At 36.1% G+C, this 26,210-nt stretch overlaps 1 protein-coding gene across 1 annotated transcript in view; it reads left to right on the top strand.

Moving 5' to 3' along the window:
* Nucleotides 1-26,210, top strand: part of LOC127019787 (uncharacterized) — a 239,319-nt gene that overhangs the window by 115,857 nt on the left and 97,252 nt on the right. Inside the window, exon 3 of the mRNA XM_050902015.1 lies at nt 11,418-11,564. Within this exon, the coding sequence (XP_050757972.1) occupies nt 11,418-11,564 (147 nt within the window). The remainder of the gene's footprint in view (nt 1-11,417; nt 11,565-26,210) is intronic.

Below are 26,210 nucleotides of genomic sequence, written 5' to 3'. Positions count from 1 at the left end.
CAGTATATCCATATACAAATGGTAGGGAGAGAGGAACATTAAACAGAACTTCAGAGGCAGGTCCCAATGTTAATTATCATTAAAACCTTCCTGTTCTTGATGTTTTCTCCCTTGAGCTGTCATCCCTGGAGAGATCAGACTAAAACTGTGTGCTGTAAGATAGAGCAGCATCCTTCCTGTCAAAGCTGGTTATATAGTACGGGCTTGCTGATTTGACTACCACATCACCAATTTTCCAGGAGAAAGTTATTTAAAGAAATTAATATTTTCCTGAAATGATAAGGTTAGTACAGACTCTGACCCATGTTCAAATTCTGCTGTGCTTATTGTTTGAGAGGTTTGTCAGAGAGGTGAGACACTGGCGGTAAGACCACAAGTAGACAGAGCTTGTTACCAATATTCATAACATTTCCAACTTTTTTTAAAGTGTCAGTTGTCCAACATACAACTGGAACATTTGCACATACACTAAACCGATAAATTGGACCATATGAGGACTTCCTAATTTTGCTGGCCTCCCTTTCTCTTTATTTCAATCACTCTTTTAACCTTAATTATTTGATTTGATAAATGAATAGGAAACACGAGACTGCTGCAGTTAGAGATCCCTAGAAGAAGAAAAGATGATTTAGATTAAGTAAGAGATAGTGGTAAGCCTTGTTATTCTTCAGCAACCATTCAGTTAAACTAGTTGAGTGCAGACCTGTTAGAGCAGAAAGGAGGTGTGTATATCTAAAACGTACAGGTGGATGAACTGACTGTCAGTTTTCAGCATCAATTACGGTTCTCCTGACCCGTTGTAATGTCTTTCATTTACAAACAAGGCAAAACTTTAACGTTTTCCACTTGCTTTCCTACTGAAAACTTTCTGCATCTAGTAGGGTGACTTTCGCACCAATCAGGCGTTAGGTGTCAGTCTCCTTTTACTCTTCAGAAATTGGAATGTTTGAAGATCATTGGCTTGTGTGTGAAATTAAATTGTTTTATTATTTTCCCAGAAGAATAATATGTTAAACTCACGGCAGCATAGCTAGACTATAGCCTGTGGGTCCTGACCTACATTTTTTACTCTGCAGAGCATGAAATATCTTGCTATATATGATGCAAAGTCACTGTATGATTAGAAGTTATATTGAATTGTATGGTTCTGGTATTCTGGATTAAAAAGTGACTTAGAGTTACATCCAGCTAATCATTATAGTAAGTAAAGATTTGATAGATTGTAAAATGAACTTAATGTTTCTTTTTAGTTTCCTTTCTTTCTACCTCGTTGCTTTTCCTTTTTTTTTTTTTTTTTTTTACATTGATAGGTGCTTTTTTAATAAACAGACTTGATACCTCAGTATTTAAACTATTGTAAATATATGGAAAACCCTAGTTCTTCCTGCACTGTCTGTGATCCGGTGATGATAACGATGGGTGTTTCAAACCCAACTTGAACGAAAATAAATGATGCCCAAAGTTTCAGTGTCTTGAAAATAAAAACTATTGTGCATATTATTTCCACCACTGTAACTAAATAGTTCTATTCTCACAACTCAGTGAATAGAAATCATTTTGGTTGTATGGTAAATGAAGACTCTTCATATCTTCCCCCCCCCCCCCCCCCCCCCCCCCCAGTTTTCTTGCTTAGAAATGGGTTCAGTCTTTTACCAGTGAGATCATTTACTGTATGTTAGGTTAACATGTTCTGGTCATGAAGTCTGAAATTGTGAACCCAATGATATTTCTTTGAGCTACACTTACGGCTTTTGAACTCTGCCATAACCCTTGAAGCTGTTTCTGTTAGTGCGAGAAGTTCTCCACAGGAATAGAGAGGTTACTTTTTCTTGCCTTTCTCTACATCCCAGAATTGAGAGAAAAATAAGCTTCAAGCAATAAATTCAAGAAATATGAGAAATCTTGACTGGTATTTTGTGAATCTTTTACTGAAATGCTTGCCATTTTTGATCCCTTATCTTTAAATTGAAGCCATTTGAAGGTATGAGTGTGAATTCTCATGAGTGTAGTCCTTGGTCTGTGAATGAAATGTCACAGTTATAAATGTGGCTGTTGTGCAAGAAGTGACTTACAGCACAGCCATGGCACTAAATTTACTGAATATTGCAAATGGCATAATATCTGATGATACATTATTAATGTAGTTAATGATGATGATAGTTAAAGAACAGGAAAAAAGACAAAGCAAAGAACTCTAAGCCTGATTAAAATAAAAAATAAATTAATATGTTCTTGGAGAATGTTTTGATAAATTGACTAAAGAGGTGAAAACCACAACAGTTACTGTTGACCAAATAATTCTAGATTTGTTACATTTTAAAGCAGTGAGAAAAGTTCCTGAGGAATCCTGAAATAAAAAGATGTAAAGGGGAAAGAAATATCACGCAGTTTCTGTTTTTGTTACCTGGAACCTGTAATGTTATAGACAATGTTACAACAGTCATCGAGCTTCTCGGAGGTAAGCCAGAAGCAGAGGATGGTTTAAGTTGTGTAAGACTTTATCTTTGGCCGCAATCCCACCTTAGAGAATTCCTGACAGGTTTCCCATGTATTATTGTCTTCTCTTTCTAAGTCTTGATGAGGGTAAAGAGGACAACACAACTGTCTTCTGTGGAGCATTTATTTTCCACTATTTCGCCTTGCAGACAGAACATAAAAGTGAATGGGCTTTTTGTGAAGGGGTGTGTGTATACCTCTTCTAAGCCTTAACATCTTCTGCTGGGGATATGTAGAGCCATATTGGGGATCTAGGGATTTGATAAAGCCCTGAAGAAAACTTCTGAATTGCGTGGGATATCTTTATTTCGTGAAACTAGGAGATTATAGACTGTCCTTCAGAATTCTGCCTGAAGTGTCAAACTAGCAATATCTCAGCAGCTCATGATCAATAGAGTTGTCCTTTTTTTCCCAGTGAAAACATGTTTTGTGCTATGCTGAGATATAGCTAAATTAATTAAGTGTATAGATTAGCTGATCTTAAAATCATATTATTATGATGTGTAAGAAAACAGCGACGCTCAATTTTGATTGATTTGTTCAATATATTTGGACAGATCTTTAGCTTCTCTGAGTTGACTTTGCTCCACTGAATTCATTAGAACTACTTTGATTTACGTAGCACTGTTATCTCAGTAGCTCTATTTTTTTTTTTCTCCTGACTCCTGTTTGCAGGGTTTCTTTATTGAAGGATTCATTGTGCTGACAGAAACTAGCTTTACAGGAATGTGAAATTTCTAGTATATGTAGTTTGCACAGGCAGCTGGGATTCCACGAGTCCACAGCCTCATTGAAATCCATGGCACTTGTGTTCCTAATAATTTAGGAACTATAACAACAAAAAAATTCTGTTAAAAACAAAAAAGCCAAGCATTTAAAAAAAAATACAACAGGTTTTTTTGTCAGTGATATGATGTATAGAGTCCATAATGTAAACAGGTATGGAGACCATGATGCCCTTGATTGAAGTCATTCTTTCATTCCTTGTACATGACTTTGGAATTGGAGAATAATTTGACAATCTAGGCTCTGTGCTGGTAAGTATGTGGTGCTACGCTACTGTGTACGTGCACACAGGTGTACATGCTTTCATTATACTGTGTAGAGGGGCCTTTTGTTCTTAAGAAAAATAATACCTGCCAATGAGAATTGACTGCACATCTTTAATTTAAGAGTTTAATTGCTATTGGAGGGTAATGCATTGTCCTTTCAGTGCCAGAATTGAGCTGTATCTGCTATACTTTAAGCTAAAGAAGGAACAGTAAAAAAATAGCAGGGCGTTCAGCTATAACTCTAACAACTGAACAATAATTTTAGAAACTATGTAAGGTACATACATAGCCTATATACTTGTGTTTGTGCCAAAAAAAATGCTGTAGACATAAATAAAGTTAGAAAAGAACCTTGGAGCCCTTACAAATGTTGCTTGCAGAGGTTTTCAATGCACTGTGCAATCAGTTTTCATTTTTATATTTCCTTCAAACTTATCCCCTTTACCATTAAAAAAAAAAAAAGAAAGAAATTGAGAAGTGTCACTGAATGAGTGTCTTGAACAGACACCATAGCTGTGTATAAGTGGATGTGAATTTACTTCATTTTTCAGACTCTTCCTCTAAAGGAAGCAAAATTATTACTTCCAGTAATACAGTTAGGCTTTGTGAAATGACCCTAACATTGATCTGGGCTATCATTTTCTATCTTAAATATGAATTCCTGATGCAGAAATAAAAGCCAAAGTGGAAAAAAAAAATAAATTATGTTTCCACAAAATACGTTGCAAGTGCGTTTCTGTAAAATTATTTTATCATAGTAAAATACCAAAGAATTGCTGCTTTGCCCAAAGCTAATTCTCTTGAACAACAATTTGCTAGAGAAGCTGAAGGGTGCCTATGAAATCTTACAAGAATCCTGAGTTCTTAGATAAAATTCTCTTCCTGATTTTTGTATCTCATTTGTAAATCTGGCTTTTTATTTTAATGCCACCAATAAATAACCAGAGTCTATTTTGTCTGATAAACCCTTTTCTAGGTATATAGTAATGAAAGAAATGCTGGAGATAGACTAAGAGACAGTGCATGACAGAGCAAATTGTAATGCATGTGATGGCTTAGAATATAAATCTGCAAAATGCACAACTTCCCTCACATTTGTGCCTTCAGAGGGGTTGAAGGTATTAACAAAGACATTCAACACTTTAGGAGATAAGGCTCTTGAACTGTATACATTTTAAAATTATGAATTAATTTTCAAGAGAAGATATTCTTTTGCAAATTGCATCTGCAGAAAAAATCTGAAAGTAGCCAGGGATGTTTTGTTGACAGAATAGTTTGAATCATTTGACAGAATTTTTTTTTAATCAACAGAATCAAATTAGAGATTCAACCAAACTAATTTTGTTTTGTATGTAAGTCCCGCCTGACAGGATATATTCAAAGAAAGAGAAAAACACTCTGGATATAAAAAATGTGTCAATTAGAAGACAGGAGCATGAAGTCTCCATAACAAATTGTTCACTAAAGGGTAAGAAGTGAGTTTCCAATGTAGATAGCTTCATTAAAGATGCTTCTTGTTTTGATAAAATTATTTCCTTTTTTTTTTTAATTGAGAAATCTTGACAGGTATGTCAACAACAAAAAATCTTTTCTGTGCTGTTACTAGTTTCAAGTATTTTTTCCTAGTACTTATAAAGGCAGGGCAAAATTCTAGGGAGAAAGCTGAGGGAAAGATAAGATGTTTTGATAGTTTCTTTTCAGTTGCAAGCACAGCCATTTCTTTGGGCTTCTTTTCACTTCGAGATTAAGTACTTAGGAAGAAATACAACAACTCTGTAGATGGTAGATACTTTGTAGGCAAAAAAACAACTGAATATTAAAAAGTATTTTATCCAACCGGTTAAAGTACTTCAGAAAGAAACTGGAATTGCCAAGCAACTTACACCAGCATGACTCACCAAGACATTTACTGGCCTTGCAGAATGGAGCACTCGTATATAAGACAACAGTGAAGACATTAAACCACCTTTGTAAACACAGTGAATCTGGTTTTTGTGTAAACTGCATTTGTATTATGCCAAATAAAAATGTTGGAGTTACAGCAGTATCTCCAGAATGAGAATTGGATCTACAGCATTCAATTAAGCAAAATTTCTAAGGAAGCTTGGAGAAGTGCTATTGTTATTAGTACTACTACTTCGTTATGTAATAGCCAGTCTCTTCCTCCCTATCCTCCAGACAACCTGTTGCCCCATCTCTTTTCCAGATTATGTCGATTGCTTATACAGGTACAGAGTCCATGGGATGTAAATGGGCACTTCTGCCAGTCCTGCTGATGTTACTGAGAGTTCGGAGTGGGGATTGAGGTAGAACCAATATTCTGTAACCTTCTGATTAAGGTATACTAGTGGTTCCATTTTTTTGGCTGTATCATCTCTTGTATTTTGGAAAGTTGGCATTTATAAAGCCTTGCATTTACTTAATGAATTATATTCTATGTTAAATTTGCCCTCTGGAAATAAATCGGCATTTGCAGCATTCTAGCATTAAAGTTTACCAGTGCTTTGTTGTAGTATTTTATAGACTCTGCCATTTGTTTCTAAGGTTTTAAATACCTAGTACTGTGATGGATGGGTGTTGTCCATCACTGGCTCACACAAATGAATTTTTGTGAGCAAATTTTTTCGCTCCACCACTCCTGGAAATGAGCATGTAGATTGCATCAGTGAAACTAATTGGAGTCTTGATCGTACACGATATCAAAATAAGTCTGTATTTTCTTACCAGAGATCATTAAAAAGAAGTCGTCCTCATGCAGCAGTACACAGAGGTGAACAGTTGTTCCTGTATTTGTTCCATAACAACAACAGAGTAAAATAGCGATTTATTCACCTTATATATTCAGATATATAATGCCAAGTTCTGAAGTAAATTCAAATTCTAGATCCGCTTGTCTATTGGGGAAAAAAGCTGAAAGAAATGAGTTGGATCTGCAATGACCACAGCATCAGTATATATGACAAGCCAGAGCAGTAGGAGAGTTTAGAAATACTGCCTTGAAGGAGTAAGACAAACATTGGAAGTGCAGATATATGCAGCCATCCGATACATTACATAAGCTGCTCTCAGTTAAATACATGTCTGATTTTAAACTTAATATCGTTGATGCTCTTTATTCTAAATTCAGTAACTGGGCACTAGTTTATGATACTTAAATGTGTCTCAGTGGAGCAAGAGACTTTCACTGTATATCCATGTACTTTGTGTCACTAATTACTAGCATTTACTTTGTGTTACTAGTGTTTTTTCTTTTCTAATACATGAAGGTGATTAGTATTTTGACCTCTGATGATGATAATGAACTATTAGATAAATGCATCAACAAGCAAATTTCTCTCATTACTCTTTCATACATTGATACATGAGAAGAAATGCAGGAAGGTACTGTAAGAGTCATCATATGCTATGAGAGTTAGTTAATAGCAAAACCAGATTCAGATTTTCTGAAGTTTAAAGCATCTTTCAGCTGAAAGGAACCCAGACTACTCCTTCGAAAATTAGGACTTTGGACCACGTGCTCAAAGAACTGCATTTTTGAATGGAAACAGTCTCCGAAACTGCAGAACTTTGTCGTCTCCAAATACTTTAATTCAGTGTTTGTTTTATAGGTTATGGTATTATATGACTATTTTGGAGTCTTTGTTTAAAGAAGAGTATGAGAAGTTGTTTGTGTAATCAGATAACTATTTCAGAGAAGTGTGTTTTACGTTATAATATTTTTCTGAGCTAGGTGACAGTAGGGGAAAGACACCTAAAAAGTATAACTTCCATCGGGGAAAAAATCTTAACTATTTCCCACAGCTACAAAACTAAATTGATAATAAATACTACTATGAAATCTATTCTGGCTTTTATGTGCAAATAAGGTGTGACGATTGTTTATGCAGTCAGGCTGATAAAGCCTGTTGAAGTCAATGTTCACTTTCAGAGGAGGGTGTGCTAGAACTTTGTGTCTGAATGCCAGGCAAACACTGTGGTTTAGTTTTCATAAACACTGGCCCTGGCAGCCTTTTTCTTTAAAACAAACAAGCAAACAAACAAAATGATGCCTGTTTTGAGTAACATTTCTATTTAGATTTAACATTACCAATCGATTTTGCAATAGGAGAAGGTGTTTTTTAAGACTTTGTGTTCAAACAAGTTCATAATGTTGGCTTTTTACATTTTTCTTTAGAAATTAAACTCTGACAGTAAATAATAGGTGTATTGCACGAGCCACAGTAAATGTACCAGATTATCAAGAAATACTATGCCTGACTCTTTGAACAGCATTCTGAGGAGTTTTGTTACAAGTCTGGTGAGATCTTGTGCTGTTCTCTTCTTTACCATTCACATTGTTAGCCTTTTCCCCATGTCTGCCACATTAGGGGAGGTGCAGGTGAGATTGACCAAGATTTTAATTGTTGATTCACACTTTCCAACTTAAAATACCATTTTCCTCAAATTTATTATTTTTAGTTTTATGTATTTCCTGGCATATTCCACTGCTTATAATTGCTTATGAAGTGTTTAAGTTTTCTTGTAATGAAGTATAAAAGTTAATCCCTTGACATTAAATTAAATCCCTTTGATCTCCTGACATTAGGCCATACTTGTGATTGGTGAAGCATCAAGATAATCTTTGCAGCGTTTCTGGCCTCTGATTTGTCTGGTCTGCTGAACTATTGACTATATTCATTTTAACATGTTATGTGCATTAGAAAATCAATGTGGCAGAGCAGATGGAAGCTTTTAAACTGATATGACCTCTGTGACCAAAATGTTTAGTTTTGCTGTCTCCTGTACTGAACTAAAAAGAAATGTAGGAATAGTGGACAACCTTGGCTTATGCAAATACTTATTTTTATGTACTTTTTTTAATAGTTATTTTACTTTTCAGCAAGAAATACACATTTATGTTATATTAGCTATTAGAAAAGTCTTTATTTTGTTTGTTTGATTAAGGTCTTGGGAGGAAAATGACTTGTCCATTACTGACAGAAGTAGCTTGTTTTTTACTAGGTTATGTTCTAGTTTGACACTAAATAACCTTCTTGCTAACATTCTGGGTTTTGAACCATATCAATAGATTGGACTTCAAAACTTTGTCAGTATTGATTTTTCTAATGTATATACTATGTTAAATAGATCAATATTTAGCAGATCAGATGAGGTCAAGTACAGAGAACTTGATGAAGCTTCTCCATGCGGAGTTGGCTATCTGAGAGATTAGATATGCAAGGAAAAAAGTGCAGGTGAAGTGATGGTAGAATATGCTAATAGCAACAGGGGAAGAAAGGGAGGAATGAGAGGTGATAATTAACACTGCCAAAGTGTTCAGGGTTTATTCTGTACAGCTTGCAGGGATTACAACTTCTTGCATGTTCTTTCTTGTGATCTCAGCATTAGGCTCCTGCTCCAGAGTGTTCAGACAAGGTTAAAAACCCGTTTCCTAGATAATGCAACTGGCAGTGGTTGTGGTGATGTCTAGTTCCTTCCCATCACTGAAAAGGACATGTCTACATGGGTCACTGTTTTGAATGCTGCTTTGTACACTGTTGGTGGTACAGTATAAGTTGAGGACCCCTGGGGTTAAATGCAGCAGCCCTGAAGCCCCACAGTTAGCAAACTGTGCGTAACTTCACGTAACCGTTTTGTGCTAGCCAGCTATGTCCAGATTTTAGAAAAAGGTGTTGTGAATTTACCACTGGAACCTTATATGTTACAATTTCTGTGTTCTGAGTATAACATCATGGAAGAAGGTCAGAAAGTACCTTGATTTGCTATGAAGGAAATTTCTTTTGTTTCCATTTTGGAAGAATAGTAAACATAGCTTTGTAGTTTTTCATCAATAATGCTTTTAAATCATAATGGAAACGTCTATATTGTCTTTGTAGAAGCTGAAAGAAAGAAAAAAATAACTAACTGAACAAGTGACCAACTGAAGTGCAGATCTTTTCCCTATTCATGAATGACAATAAACACTCACAAATGTTGTAACTGCAGACGAAATGACTGATTTGAGTAAAAAAAGTACACAAGGTTTTGAATGCTAGTTTGTGTAATCGGTGAAAACCTTAACTATGATGTAGTCTTTAAAATGGCAGCACACTAACAGCCTAAGGAAAGAAATAGGCCATTGTCCCTTTTTAAAAGGATTGAGAAATGTTATTTAATAAAATAAATTAAGTCAATTGCTACTCTGCTTAGTAACATAATAAAAATAAACATGATAAGACATTTTGAAATTGAACTAGTTAATAATATCATCTTATTAGAATTTGCGTTATAACCAAATTAAATTAGTTTAATGGGGAAATGTAATAGTACTCTCTAGATTTTTCCTGTTAAGTTAACTTTGTGTACTTTAATGAATACCTTAATTAGGCACCTTTATTGATGCAGACATTTCAGAAATAAAATTTGGTTCTATATTCTCCTTCACACACCAGCATCCATTAAAATAAAAGTAATCTTGTAATGACTGAAGGGCAATTATTTTGAAAACTTCCTGTGCCTGCTGAAGGGACTTCAATGCAATGGTTCATCTGTCTGTATGCAGGGATGTTATGACTTCTGTAGGCATATAACTGTACTGTTTATTTGTTATTAAGTAATGTGACTGAAATTTCTTTGAGCATATTGCCAGTGGTCTGTTACACACACACACACACACACCCGCTACATACACAGTGTATGTCCTGGTTTAACCCCAGCTGGCAACTGAGCACCACGCAGCCACTCGCTCACTCCCCCCACCCGGGGGGCTGGGGGAGAGAATTGAAAAAAAAAACCCCTCGTGGGCAGAGATAAAGACAGTTTAATAGGACAGAAAGGAAGGAAAATAATGATCATTATAATGATAAAATGACAATAATACTAGAAGAATTAGAATATACAAAACAAGTGATGCACAATGCAATTGTTCACCACTTGCTGACCGATGCCCAGTTAGTTCCTGAGCAGCAATCTGCCCCTCCCGGCCAACTCCCCCCAGTTTATATACTGGGCATGACATCATATGGTATGGAATATCCCTTTGGCCAGTTTGGGTCAGCTGTCCTGGCTGTGTCCCCTCCCAACTTCTTGTGCCCCTCCAGCCTTCTTGCTGGCTGGGCATGAGAAGCTGAAAAATCCTTGACTTAGTATAAACACTTCCTAGCAACAACTAAAAACATTACTGTGTTATCATCAACATTATTTTCCTATTAAATCCAAAACCCAGCACTGTACCAGCTACTAGGAAGAAAATTAACTCTATCCCAGCCAAAACCGAGACGGTGTATATTCTTAAAATAAGATGAAAATCTTTTGGAGTTGGTTGTTTTAATCAGCAGTTATGGTATATTAGATGTAGAATATGAGGCTATGAAATGATTACAATCTGTGCACTATGAAGGGAGAATTGATTGAGTGACTGAATAGATCTGAACACATTCTGTCAAAAAAAGCAACCATATGCCACGAATGTAGTAATTTATGTCGTGGGGTTTGTGGACTTGTGGGTTTATGCTTTGGTGGAAGTAAATGTGAGTTGGTTTCTTTAAATATCTCTTAATGCTATGAGAACTATACAGTCAGGCAGCCTAAAGCAGTTAACTGCCATCATGTCTCTCCTCAGTTAAGAGCCAGTAATGGGGTGTATATATATAATTATGCGCATGTGTCATGTATGTCTTTAATGTTCGAACTGATAGGAGATCACTAAGGTCCAGTGAAACATGCCGAACAGTAGCAAATGGGCCAGGGGAAGGGAGGGAGGAGCAACATCATACATCTTATTGAGACAAGGGGTTAATTGTTGTAGATGAGTCTTAGTCTAACAAGGACATACTTACATAATTAAGTCAGTGAAACCTACCTTTTTTTTTTCTTTCTTTCTTTCATTAGGAGAGTGCCCAATACTCTGTTGAAGGAGAGAATAGAATACTTCTTGGAGGAGATGGGGGTGTTAAAGCTGCCTGGACAACTCCAGAGACTTCAAAGAGAAAACTCCCCGTAAAAGCCAATACTTTCCAAGCTGGTAAGGGAAAAGGGGTAAGTGCAAATCCAAATCTACATGAGAATGCAGATCATGGAGTACTTCTAATTGTATTGTCTGATGGGAACTTCCCAGCAGGAGCTCTTTCCTGTGGGTGACTTTCTTGACAGAGATTTCTGAATAGGCGTAATCTGAGGCATAAGGAATACACAAAGACTGAAAAACTATCTTTTACATTTCTTCCATAATCTCCATATGGGATCACAGTTCTCCATCTCTAAAGTTTAGTATTAGTTGTCTTCTAGCCTACTGTGAGGATGGTTTTTCTTTGGAGGATAAATACCTTCAAAATGAGATGGTACTCATTTCCAGGTGTTTTGTTCATTTTGAAAACTTTTTGCATTTGCAGAAAGTCAACACAAATTATTTCACATCTTATGAAGAATTTTTATTCTTCAAATTTGAAGTAGCTGCAGAGAATCATATGCTGCCCACATGTGGTTTCTATTTCTGAAACAGTCACTTAAGAGGCCTCAAAAGTAGCACCTTTACATACCTGCAGTGAATGAAGTTCCCTTTCTCTGTCATACCTGTGATTTACCAATTCCAACTGTGGTTTAGATAAGCTGGGTGAAGCGAGCTGTCTTGTAGTAATGACAAAAGGAAGAAAGAAATAGAAATACCTCCTACAAAACCTTGAAAAATGCAGCAGTATATTGCGGTAGGTGTCTCAAATGCCATAGTGATGTTATGTCTAAAGTGTTATTACAGAATACTGTGCTATTGCTGTAAAATACTTTCTTTATAATTGCAGATTTCAGGACAATGCTGCAAAAATATTTCACTTGCCTTAATTATCTGTAGTCATGTGAAATTTCTAAATATGAGATACTATAATCCTTTTACTTAGTTTTTAATTTACAGTATTGCTTCTTGACATTAAGCTGTTAAACCCATGTATTATAAGTTCAGAATAACTTCTTTTATGTTCTGGCACTAAGCTAGAGTTCTTGCCTTGTCTACTAATGTTGAATAATGGAAAATAATTAACTTTAAATTAAAAGTGTTGCTTTTTATTGTGTGACAGTATTAGTTATAATATGGATTTCAAAAGACATTTTTAAGTGCAGGCACAAATCAATTATACACAAAGAATAAATTATCTCTACTGCAGAAAGTAGTATTTGTTTGATAAAAAGCTTGTTCATAAAGTGAAGTGCCATTACTGTCATAGACTTGTATGTTGTCTGTATGTATTGGAAATGAAGAAGCACCAGATAGTTGTAGTGCTGTTCAAAGTGATCTCGACAGGCTGGAGAAATGGGCAAACAAGAATGTTACGAAGTTCACCAAAAGGGAATGTGCAGTCCTATACCTGGGGAGGAATAATCCCATCACCAGTACAGGCTGGGGGCTGACTGGCTGGCAAGCAGCTTTGCAGAAAAATACCTGGGGGTGTCTTGGTGGACAAGTGGTCCATGGGCCAGCAATCTGCCCTTGCAGTTGAGGCAGCCAACAGCATCCTTGGCTGTATTAGGAAGAGCATTGCCAGTGGGTCAAGGGAGGCAATTCTTCCCCTCTACTCGGCATTGGCGAGACGTGTCTGGTGTGCTGTGTCTGGCTCTGTCATATGAAGAGAGGCTGAGAAAGCTGGGATTGTTTAGCCTCAAAACGAGAAGGCTCTGGGGGGATTTTGTCGATGTGTATAAATACCAAATTGGATAACGATGAGGGTGGCAAGAGGCAGTGGGACTAAACGAAAATACAAGAAATTCTGTAAGACAGAACTTTTTTAGGGTGAGAATGATACAAGCACTGGAACAAGTTGCCCGGAGAAATTATGGTCTCTCTGTCTTTGGGAATAGTCAGAACTTGACAGTACATGTTGTATTTAGGGCTCTTAGTTTGAGATCAAATGTTTCAGTAACATCTGGGGAGACCATGGACAACAAATGGAGAGAATCCATCTGCTCTTGGGTGAGGATAGTGGTACATGGAGGATGCCTGCCCTCGCGCATCTTTCCCTGTGAGGTCTTAGAGAAGAGCTAGTAGTTGACATTTGTGAATTTTAATGGTTTTTGCAATGACTGTGAGTTAAATACACAATTTAAAAAATACATATTAAATGCAATGCTTTTGATGCCTTTTGTTTCATCTATGGCTTTTTCTTTGTAATTATGTTGATATTTTTAAATGCACAGGCATTTGAATTTTTTTTAAGCAATACTTTTGTTAGAAACAGAAATGTCTAGTGACAGTCACTGTAGATTTGATGTTTTTAACTGCCATTTATGAGTGGCATTGGTAAACTGTAACTCTGAATGTAAATCACAATTATTGAGAGGTTTGAATGGGAAATCTCATTATCAAATAGAAGATGATTTATGAACAACTAAAGGAGTATAATTTCTTTCATCATCTTTATTTTCCAGGACAGAGAACAAAAAGGTCAAATTACCTGACTTGTCTTTGGTTCTGTTTTTATTTTTCTTCTCCCGTCTTTTTCTCCTCTCCTATTTGTAGGTTTGTATGATACACCAACAAAACAATTTTTTGCAGAATTTGTATATACTTTCATGCTTACTTGTGGAAAAAGGGGGTCCTATCTGGAGATCAGTGCCTTTTCTTTGTATAATAGTTACCATAGTGAACATGTCATATGCATTCAAATTGCTTTAGATCAGTACAGAACATTAATAACCCATGAATTTAGGGAGCATTTTTTCATGAAAATAGAATGTCCATAAAATGTAACATTATTCCACGTTACATAAGAGGGTTTGTGAAAGTCCAATGCAGAGTACATCTGAAATGTTTTTTCCTACAGCAGTCAATACTGTGTCTGCAGTGTTGCTTTTCTCTGCAGATCTGTTGACAATAAATTCTTCTGTGGTGTTTTCCATTGTTATTACTACTGAAACAGCTCACCTGGTGGCTTTTTAGAATAGGGAAGGGCAGTGATTTAACAGCAACATTTTGACTCCCTGTGAATATCGTTAGGTGAACCAATGATTAGACTGTCAGGAACCATGTCCCACTGTTGTATCTACACTCTTGTAGTTGGGATGGTATTATTTTAGGGGGAAAAAAGATTAATGCAGCTCTAGGCAAAGATAATTTAATCTTTGAATTATGTAATAACTGAGACAAACATACCAAACAGTATTTTTACACCACAGTAGCTTTTTTCCTATTCAGCAACAAAAATTAATTTTCATTCTTACTTAGCATTAAAATGAAATAGTTACTCTGTGTGTGTCTTTAATATTTCTCAAAGTTTGTGTGGTGTTTATAGGAAATTGAGAAATGAACGAAGCCCAAAATACGTGAATAGGATCAATTTTGGAAGTTCATCTATATTAAATACTTGCATATTTGACTCTTCAGGTATAATGAATTGTTTATGTTTCAGTCCACCCATAAAATACAGCAAATTGTAGTCAATGATAGTTCTTCATTACAACCTGTACCTTTCTTGGGAATGATGCCTGATAATGAGGATGGATTCCACAGAGGGAATGCTGGACATGAATCCACTAGAAAAATAAAGGGCTGGATTGCAGTCTCACAAAGCTTCTTTAAGCTGTACCAGCCCCCAGGACTGTCAGGAAGGGACGATGCTCAACCAGTTCTTCTCAGCTTTCTTTACTATATTTGCAGGGATATTCCCAGGAGGAGTTAGCTAAGTTACTTTTGGCAATGGTGACAAATCATGTATCAACTGCAGTAAGCATAAAAAGTTGTGGCTCTTCATGCACTCATGCAAAAAGTCTTCACACTGTGGCTCAAAAGTAATTTCTTCTGTGAAACAAGGGATTCCCCCTTCTCCCAAAATAATAAAATTCAAATAAGGAAAAGAATCCCTGGCCTCTGATTTTCTGCTGCAGCGTACTCTGAAATCATTTAAACTTACACACTCCAAGGTCAAACTTGTTATTAAATGCTGTCAGAGCAAAAGCATCTGCTTGGGTGGAAAAACCTTAAAAATAAAAATCCAAGCAATGAAAAATGGGGCCCAGCAGTATTCTCTGGTAGAAGAAAAGTGTTTTGTTCTGTTGTAATGTGAAATAGCACATTGGACATTTTCAGTAAAGAGGCACTACATTTTGAACAAAGATTGAAAACAAAAAGTAAGGTTGTATGCAACTGCTGTCCAGCTCTGTGGTTGAATCAGTCATAACTTTTAGTTATTCCTAGGGGTGTTTCATTATTGGTAATATATGACATAATGTTAAAATTTTCATCAAGTTGGACAAATCCAACTATTTTCGGAGGAAAGTATGATATTTGTCTAATAATTCTTGGTGTATAGACAATTCTTGAGAGGTAAAAATATCAGGGTGTTCAGATGGGGGTTCTCTGTGTGCTTGAAAGAGATAAGAGGGATACAGTATCACACCTAATTTCAGGCACCAGTGATGCCAGTAAGAAGAGAGTCCTCTCCAGGGCCACCTGTGTAGTGCATAGCTGTATGGTGACTCACCTTCTCTCTGGGAACCTTAGTGACGTATCTAGTATTAGTTGAGGTGAATCCCTTGGATTCAGGGCAATGGGACTTTCTTCTGTCTTCTGAAATGGCACTCAATCCTTATTTAGAGTTTCTGGGGTTTATTTATTTTTATTTATTTGTGTGGCCCTCCCAGAGGTGGAGTAAGGTTATCATGATTGGAATTTTAATTTGATTTTTGAAATTTAAATTCAAAATTAAATCACTTTCTCCGGGTGGCAGCTAGGAGGCATTTCTCCTGTGCTGTGTAGCTGCCTATTCCAGGAGAGAGAGAATTAGGAAAAGAAGCCTACCAGAGAATGAGGAAACAAGACGTGGTTTTGTGGGGAGCTGTGAAGGTGTTAGTAAGTTCAGTATAGGCAGTCATTTAAGGAGGAGAGAAGCCGTGCATAGAGGAGTGTTGAGGACAGCCAGAAAACTCTATGGGAAGAACAGAGAGAAAGAAGGACAAAAAGGAAAATGTGTGTGGCGCTGGGACGGGGAAAGGCTTGGGCTGATGGTGAGGAACCATTTACCTTTTGGAAGACAGATATTGTCCCAAAGGTGTTTTTTCACCTCCTTCTTCCATGCTTTGTGATTAAGGTACTGATGCATTGTGAGCAGTCCATGGAATACTTGGTACATTTTATCTAACGTGCTTTTTATTAACATTGGCAATCGCATTGCTAACCAGAATGGTACACTAGCCTTGTCGATTTTATGTGCTCTCTGCTTGTGAAGTGAAAAGAACATGCACTCCTAGGCCTCATGTATTTGTCACATCTGACAGTAGGCTTTTTAAATGACTGACATTTTATTCTGATCTAATATATACTGTGATCGCTTCTCTAGCTGAATCCTGTTTATGCTTATTCATATTTCCTGAGATTTGCAATCCTCTACCAGAACGTTTCCAAAATGGATAGTGATTGTGGAGGGTGAGATGAAGGCTTTTTTATTGTTACTTTTTGTTCTCGGGCATTAGATAAATAACAGCTTCTCACTTCTGAGGGGAGAAAAGACTTCAAAGTTATTCAGAACATTACACAAGAGTATCTGTGCATCATCCTTGAGAGTTAGTGGGAGTTGGCTAAAATACCAGGTCAAAACTGTGTAATGCAGCTTCAGTCTCTGCATAACACAGACAGCAGTAGTTGAGGTTTGAACCGTTTGTGCTGAATTGGTAATAACTCCAAAAGAATAAAAGTAAGAGTTTTCATATCTGTAAATTGCCATAATACACATTGAATGTCACAGACTAGAAGTGGAGTGTTGAGTGGCCTTTAGCTGCAGCGGTGAGCAGAGCTGTAATCTCTTCACCAAGTTTAAAAATTGATCCTGAAAAAATATTCTTAAAAACTATAGAAATGCAAATGCTAATTTTTGAACAACTTTTTCTCTTGCTCTCTATCAGTAGATCAATATTTACAGCATGTACAACTTAAGTAATATATGCAAATTATTCCCTTTTAGCTTCCTTTTTAGAATGTGTGAAACATCTTGAGGCATCATGTAAGACTAACAAATTATAGTGGAGCTCAGTAAAATGAATACCTGTTAAAGCAATACATCCTATATGGGATATGTTTGCTTGTGGAGGATGTCAAAAACTTGAACACGAGATCAAATGAGTAGATAAGTGAAGAAGTATTAAGCTTCTTATTATAGCAGTAAGACATTTTTACCATACAGAAATAGAAAACACTGAGTCTGCTTTAGAGGAGATGCTCTGTCCTTGGATGATAAAGCAGCACCCAAGCTTCAAAGTATTTCAGTCTTTATTTTAGAAGTTGCCATTTGAAATATGCTTCTCAAGTGTTTTGTTTTACATAAAGAGGTTTTACATAAAGGCTGAAGAACTTTGTATTTCTCTAGGTTCCCTGGTACTTGGGATATTTAGAGATCTGATGCTACAACATTGCACAGCAGTGTTACAGATTTAGTTCCTTCTCTCACCGTGTTAGCACTGTTCGCTGTAGTGGGCACAGACACCAGAATACAGTAAGAATGCAGTAAATTAAGATAAGCAGGAATGTCTGAAAATATAGATTCATGTCTGATCTAATGCTGCTGACTTGAATTATAACTAAAGATGAGAAGTGAGTCCAAACTTGTTCAAAACACTAAAAACAAAACCCCAAACTGAGAAGTGAAGGCTTTCTTTACTTAAGATATTTTCCTTTCCTGAAAACTTTGTAACAGTAACTGTAGAAAATACAGGAAATTGTTATTTGTTAATGGAAGTCAGAAATCTCAGGTTAGGTTACTCATTAATTCTTGTGAAGGTTTTAGCTTAAGTTTTTGTATGTTTATGGAATATTTTTTTTTTGTCTGCATTTGTACCCTGATCTGGCTACCATAAAATCTTTTGAGTTCTTAATGTCTGGTCTTAGGTGTCCCATTTTGGGTAGTTGGGGTATTATCAAAACCATTCATCAGCTTATGAAGTTGTCTTACTTCAAAATATGTTAGCTGACAAATCATAACTCATAAATCATGATGTAGAATGTTGTTTTAGAATGGATGTTTGGTATCATCAGCTAATGTGTTTTTAATTATGATTATCCTTACCCCAAAATGAAAATTGTGTTCTACTTTGCTAGCTAGAACACATAAATTAAAACACTTGCTGACATGATTTAATCAACATAAGGTAAGAGCAAGTCATTTTCCTTGAATCTGAGAAAAATACACTGGAAATAAAATTAAGTAACAGTAGCTACTCTCAGAAGAATGCTCTGCAGTCAGTGTAAAGTTGCTTTTATTTTCAAATAAAAGAGTCAGGGATACAATACTAAATGTTTGTATCTCATGAGGAAATTGTGCTACTCATCTGAATTCACATATCTTAGTAGTTTTATAGGGGTATTAAACTCTGCTCCTGACCATTTCCGGAAGAAAGGTTGGATTTTAATTGGATTCAAAGATTCGGATTGCAGTGTTCTTAATAAATGTCTCAAATAATTTTTACTGCATGTTGTTGTTTGGTGAGTAAGTTTCCTAATGGCGAATGATTATAATGTGCCCATCTGTAAACTGCCTTATCACAGTGAATTTAAGTAGTTTAACTAACATTTTCCTGTTTTCTCAAAGGATCTGATCTTTAAATCGGTAAAGAAAATGCATGGGGGAAAATGTAACAGCCTTATGGATTGCTTTGTTATAGGACATCTTTTAGTTCACAGTGAAGTGGTTTTAGTTTTAGAGTAGCTAGCAAGGTAAAGGTTCCCAACATTGATGAGTATTCAAGTTTTGTTTCTTCTGCATGTGTTCCTCTCCTCAGCTCACAAGCAGTCTTAGTGTATATCTGTAGATATAGCTGTATCAGCACAGCTTTGTCACCACATGCACTTTCGCTGAAGTTCTGGCTTCACTATAGTAAGCATGAGTCATCCACCAGTATCATTCAGATCTTTTGTAATAGGATTATCTACCAGAGTTCATTTTCTGTTATTATTTTCTTTAAGCATGTATTTTACCCATTGGTGAGCATATGCTTACATTCTTTGTTGGCTAGAAGTCTTTGTGCCAATGGAGGTGATGTTTTGTTTTTAAGTTGTGAACACCTGCCTGTTAGGAAATGAACTGAGACCATCGACTCATTTCACAAAGGCCAGCAAACCGCTGTCAGATGGAAATGATATAAACTTTACAACAGCAATCAAAATTCTTGTGAAACTGCCCAGAAATGGTTCTGAAGGAGGGGAAAAAAAAGAAAAAAGGTCATATAGCAGCAGTGCTGGAAAAGAAGCAGCTGTGTCAGCAGAAAGAACAGTGCATTGAGTATGAACCGTTTGAGCAGTAAGACAATGCAGAGAGAATATGCTTTTTGATAACATTTAAATGAGCCTTTCCTTGCACCTGCAATATAGACAGTAGCTCCTGTCTTGATTATGAGAACTCATTGTTAAAATAGTGAAAAGTCTTAACATTATGCCATGTAGGATATCTGCTTCTATAACCATGTTTGCTCGCAATCCTCCTTTAGCTTAATGTAGAAGTTTCTTCCCGTATCTCTGAATAGATAGAAGCCGTCAAAGGAACAATACAGAAGAAAATGGAATAAAAATAATAATAGCAGATAGACACTGTCTTTAGTATTAGTATGGAGTTCTTGGCAGCAAAATAATTCATAAGTTATTAAGCCAAAAAGCATTGATGATATTTGAAAAGTGACTGTACTCTGTGTAGATATACTTTGTTCTCTTTCACAGGTCTACATCATACACTGTAATGTTACCATCAGAGAAAGCCTTTTTCCTATTGTATATTTCTGACAATTGTAAATGTAGTATTATGTAGTTAAAGTTATGGAGAAGAGAGATGCAGTGGAAAAAGGGGATCTGTTCTAACTGTACCGAGGGTGCCCTCTGCAGAATGTTACATTGTGTTAGTTTGCAAGGAAGACTGTTGACTATTTTTTTTTTTTAATGTAGACATACTATGAAATAACATATTAAGTTGTTTAGATGCTAATATGGGAAAGAAATGAGAAAGAGGAAACCATGAAACTAATAATGGATAAAATATTAAGCTTATGCTAAAGATAACCTATTCTGATTCTGCTATGGTACTTTACTGATGACTATGTGATAGATAATTATGATCATGGACATAATTTCTTATCTTTTCTTATCTGATGTCCATCAGGCACATTCAAATTGGCACAAGCTGGATTTACGTATATAAATTGTTTGGCAGTAAATTTGATACTAATAGAAGGTTTTGCACCCAGGTCATTTCCCTTTCCTCTTTTCAGGAGAAGGAGTATAGTATGCTGCAAACTTTGTGATTCCTTTGAAAAATGCCATTCATTTTGTTAGTACAAACATTAATCCATGTGTTCAGGTCAGGTACTCAACCATGCAGCTTCCTAACTAGGTGAGGTGTAGATACAGGATTGGGGAGAGAAGGAAAGTGAAGAAATGCTTAAAAATAGGAGAACATATGGCGAGTACTTTTAAATTTGTACAAAGTACTTTTCCTTCTCCTCCTCTCATAACAATACGAAGACTTACTTGGTACTGCAATTAGTAACATGCTGTTATCTTACTGAATATGTGGTAGGAGAGACAGGATAGGTTAATGTAGATAAATTGTCTTTCTTCCTTTGACCCAGCGGGTTTTCAAAATCATTCCCTCCACTTTCATCTGTGAGGTAGCAGGACAGGGAGAGAACTTTGATTTGTGTTTCTTTACACCTGGAAGGGGAGACACTGTGATTTCATATGCAGATGTTCAGGCATCAGGTAAATATATCACCATCAGTGACCAGGAAGTAATTAATTTCTTAACAGGAAATCTTTTTTCTGTCACTCACAATGAACTGTTAGAACTTTTGAGGTGTCATGTAATGAAATGTGAGCTCAATTTTACTTGGTCTCAGATTTTCGACAGAACCCAAGAATCTGACTTAAGAGTTGTTCAAAGCATTCATTATGTGTCCAGTGATTTCTAACATTTAGGTAAATATATGTTAAGTTGCAAAGGAGTTTTAGTGCAATTTAAAACAATTTTAGTGAAAGCTAAGAAAAATGACCTACCATTGGCAGCAGAACATAGAAAACATTTGATGGATTTGGATGGGTTGTATTTTGTTTCAAGTGTGTGTCATCACAGTGCTGGAGCTGGTCTAGAAATAGTCTTTGTATGGTATTTACACTGCTTAAGCTCTATATAGTAGTTGGAGTATAATTGCAGATTGTATGTGCTAAAAATGAAGTAGAAAAAATTATACTTAAGTTAGAGAAGTAATTTATGCAAAAATATTTGAAATAACCTGAAAACACAGGAATGTCACTGTAGGTCATCTAGTTCAGTATTCTGTCTCTGAAAGTGGCCATAAATAAAAGTTTAGGGAAAAGGGAGGACAGGGCAAGCATACATGATACATCCACCTGATACCAACCGTCTTACATCTAATTTTATCTCGCTAACTTTGAACTTCAGTTAATTTCTGTGTCTTTAGTTACCTTATGAAAAGAGAAGTTAGGCTTTTTGAACGTGTGTAGAACTGTAACATCTGCAGCATCCTTCAGCAGAAGTACCAGAGGTCAGATATGCTGCTTGTATGAAGAAGCCCCTCTTTTTTTTTTTTTCCTTTTTTTTTAATTATTTTTTGAACCGAGTGGGTGCTGCCGCCTTTTGAAGCCTTCTTGATTGTGTATGGAAAGGGAGAGAACAGCCAGTTCCTACCCACCTCTTCCATGCCCCAAATTATTTTTAGGCCCCAGCTCAGCTACCACCAACTCCACGTTGTCCTCCCTTCATTCTGAAGACTCCCAGTCTCCGTTTCCTGCCTTTACCAGTTGCTTTCCATGCAGGGACCTTTCTTCCTACATCTGCGTAATTGCCTTGACAGCCTTTGGTGAAGGACTTCATCTAAGGGACATGGCTTAAAGGTAGGCAATGTCAATGCTAAGCCCTGCAGACAACATCAGTAACTTTGTAAGGCAGAACCCTACAAAGTGCTTCCCCTTGGCAAGCGAAATAAACTCACGTTAGATTCTTCCAATCTGGGTTTGGAATTTCAATCTCATACAGATTTTTTTGGTTAGTTTGTTAAATTGATTTCACTCTAAGCTCTAATATCTGGCAGCCCATCACGACTGTCACACTGTAGTTTCTTTTTACTGTACAATAGTACCTACAGAGGAGTTAAGAGGAAAATAAGTGTATGGAAAAAAACCTCAAATCTAGGAATGATCTTATAATTTCACATGTAGCTGAACATAGACAGTAGGACTTAAAGATACTTCAGTAGTATGTTTAATCTGTTCAGGAGGTCTCAATCAGGTTCAGTTATTAGTTATTTCTAGTAGAAATAGTTTTTCTAATGTTTTTGCTAAAGTTTCTTTGCTGTCCTTTAAATTTGCTATTTCATGTACTGCGCCACTGGTTGTGGTATTGTTTAAAATTTTCGTCATCATTTTACATACATATGTCTTCATCAGCACTTGAACTTGAACTGTCATAGCTGCTTGTTTTTAATCTCAGCTCATCATAATAAAAACCTTGAATTTTGTGTTTTATTTAAAAAAAAAAAAGATACAAACCACTCTATAATGCTTAGTTATGTAAGAGGTATTTCTGTATGCTTCTCTGGTGGACAACATTATCAACATTAAGCAAGTCTAGTAATTAGAGTTGTTTATAGATAGTTTCAGAGGGTTAAATACACCGTAGTAAAAATATTTTAGAAGCAGTTCCATTAAAATTCTACTATAAGAGTGTCATCAATAAACCTTTCCTTTATTCAGCAAGAATTGCCCTTTCTGAAAATGCTGCATTATGATAAAATAATTTAAAAGAACAAAGGCTTATCAAAGATTCCCTTTAAGGCTTATCCAAGCTTCCCTTAAACAAATTCTTTAGAAATATAAAGCTAGATTATCAGTACTACCTCGGGGGCATCTCTGGTGGACTTCTATAATTAAAAAGTAGAACCAAACAAAGACAAGACAATGAATAAGAAGAAAATCATATATAACATAAAACGAATCATTTTAGCTCCTAATTAAAAAGGATAGGTATCATAAAGTCGTATGAAGAGTACAGAGGATTTTAGCAACACCTTGTGCTGAGAAGGACAGAATGACCTCTGCTCATGACAGCTGAGATTTCCATCTGGCCTTGGCAGGTTTCCCATGTCAAAATCTTAGAACTTAACCATTTCATTTCACATCATGGAATAAACCTGAACCGTTACCTTGTTCTTACAGCATTCACTGGGTGTAACTGCCCACAAATACCAGTCTTTTCCCTGTCTTCCAAATACATTCAAAAGGACCCTTGCTAAGGTGGTGATTTTTTTAATGCAGATAAAAGCTGCTAAAGTGATCATAAATACCTGCTTATCTCGTATTGCTTATAGGCTGGTGTCTTACTCTTATCATGTAAAGTGCTTATATCAACAGTAAGCCTTCTGCGTTGGTAGAGTATACGATGAAGTTTTGTGTTCAGTCAGGGATTCTCAAAGATGAGGTATAATTCTCAAAGCAAAGGAGCAATAGAATAGAAATTAGTTCTTCTCTTAATCACTAAAATGCTGTTATTTGAATTGCAGTATTTACACTAGTTGCTGACTAGTGAGACCATTTGAAATATTCTCATCTATTCTTTTCTTCAATTATATCTCAGTGCTTTCCAGACTGTTTCACTGTCTCAGTTCTCTAGCTGGCGATTTTTCAATTAAGATGTGAAACATTCCTTTTTTGTTATATAGATTTAATTAAAATTCTTTGAAATATAATACTTGGGTGTTGGGTGTGTGACTGTTACAGTTCAGGGAAATTAAACTACTGCTGCTTGTTCTGTCATTTGGAGAAAATTCAGTTAATTATTTTCAAAATGTGAGAAGTATCTTTGGAATCTCATACTAAAAGCTCTGCTTATTTATTATTCCTACCAGTTTCCTAGTTCTTGAATAATAAAAATTATTATCTATAAATTTTAAAGCCCACCAATAAGAATGTGTTTTTGCAGGATTTTTATTTCCTTTTTTTTCTGGATTATGAAAGTATCTTCTATGCTGGTATTTTTGTAATTAGTTTTCTTATAATTCAATATTTAATATCAAAATTACATGACAGGTGAACAAGATACAAGACACTGTTTCTACCTTAGGGTTTCTCTGGTCTTCCAGTAGTGTTGCTTTAAAAGCTGCAAGATCCAAAATACCTCTAAAAATAATACCCATTATTAGTTTACAGTCTCTGCTTCTCTACCAGACTAATACCATTTTTAAGTTTATCCTGAGACATAGGAAATGCAAAAAGGAAGAAATACTGAATTTATTCACTTAGTCCATGCAGGTTCATAGCAAAGTATGAAGATTAATAATTGTTCCTAAAATTTGTTGAGATGGAAGGCCATACTAAGTATTGGCATTATTTTATTATAATGGAATATTGAGCATTCACCTCAGTATGACCTATTTCTATCCACTGCTGTATGGGCAGAAGAATTTGCTGTATGTCAGATTTTGTTGTGTAGTGAATGATTCAGCCCCTTGATTCCTGAAGAGGTTTGCTTTTATGAAATAAAAAAAAAATCTAGAGAATAATAAAGCTGATACTTTAAAAAGCACTCAAAAGTCAAGTCAGCTAAGCAGGTGGAACAAGCACTACCTGTATCTCTTCAAGTATTCTTGAACCCGGTTGTGTGAGTGATGAATATGCATGTTAAACATCTGTGATAATCATGTTTACACTTTTCCTTTAATATGCATTTCTGGATAATAGTAACTCAGTAATTCTCAATTTGCTTTTAATTGTGTCATTACACGGTAATGGATTAATGCAATAATGGATTAGTTGTTTAACGCACATCTTACCTTCAAGAAATTCAGTATGTAGGATGGATAATAGTAAACAAAGAGAAAGACAATTTATACCTCTGCTATGCTAAGAATGATTCCCCTTTCTTCTTATTTTATATATTTAAAGTTTCTTTAGAACAACATCACAATGTGAGCAAAACTGGTATTCCCACCTTTTTCAATGCACTGAAATGCGGGAGATCCCATTTTTTGAATGTTCAATAATACGTTTTCCACGTTGTCGTGGTTTGACCCCAGCCAGCAACTAAGCACCATGCAGCCGCTCCTCCCTCCCCCCTCCAGTGGGATGGGGAGGAGAATCGGGGAAAAAAAATAAAACTCGTGGGTTGAGATAAGAACAGTTTAATGACTAAAGTAAAATAAAATATAATACTAACTAATAATAATAAGAAGAAGAATATCATAATAGTAATGGAAAGGAATGTAACAAAGAGAAATAAAACCTAAGAAAAGACAAGTGATGCACAATGCAATTGCTCACCACCCGCTGACCGATGCCTGAGCAGCGATCTGCCCCTCCCGGCCAACTCCCCCCCATTTATATACTGGGCATGACGTTCCATGGTATGGAATACCCCTTTGGCTAGTTCGGGTCAGCTGCCCCGGCTGTGCTCCCTCCCAGCTCCTTGCACACCTGCTTGCTGGCAGAGCATGGCAAATGGAAAATCCTTGGCTTAAGATAGGCGCTACTTAGCAACAACTAAAACATCAGAGTGTTATCAACATTATTCTCACACTAAATCCAAAACCCAGCACTGTACCAGCTACTAAGAAGAGAGTTAACTCTGTCCCAGCCAAAACCAGGACACGCATACACTTTCCAGTGCTCTCCCTGGAGTAGTGCATCTGTAGCATTTTAATTACAGCTATGAAGCG

Source organism: Gymnogyps californianus, chromosome 9 (assembly GCF_018139145.2).
Source record: "Gymnogyps californianus isolate 813 chromosome 9, ASM1813914v2, whole genome shotgun sequence".
Lineage (NCBI taxonomy): Eukaryota > Metazoa > Chordata > Aves > Accipitriformes > Cathartidae > Gymnogyps > Gymnogyps californianus.
This window is presented reverse-complemented; position numbering and strand designations above follow the sequence as displayed.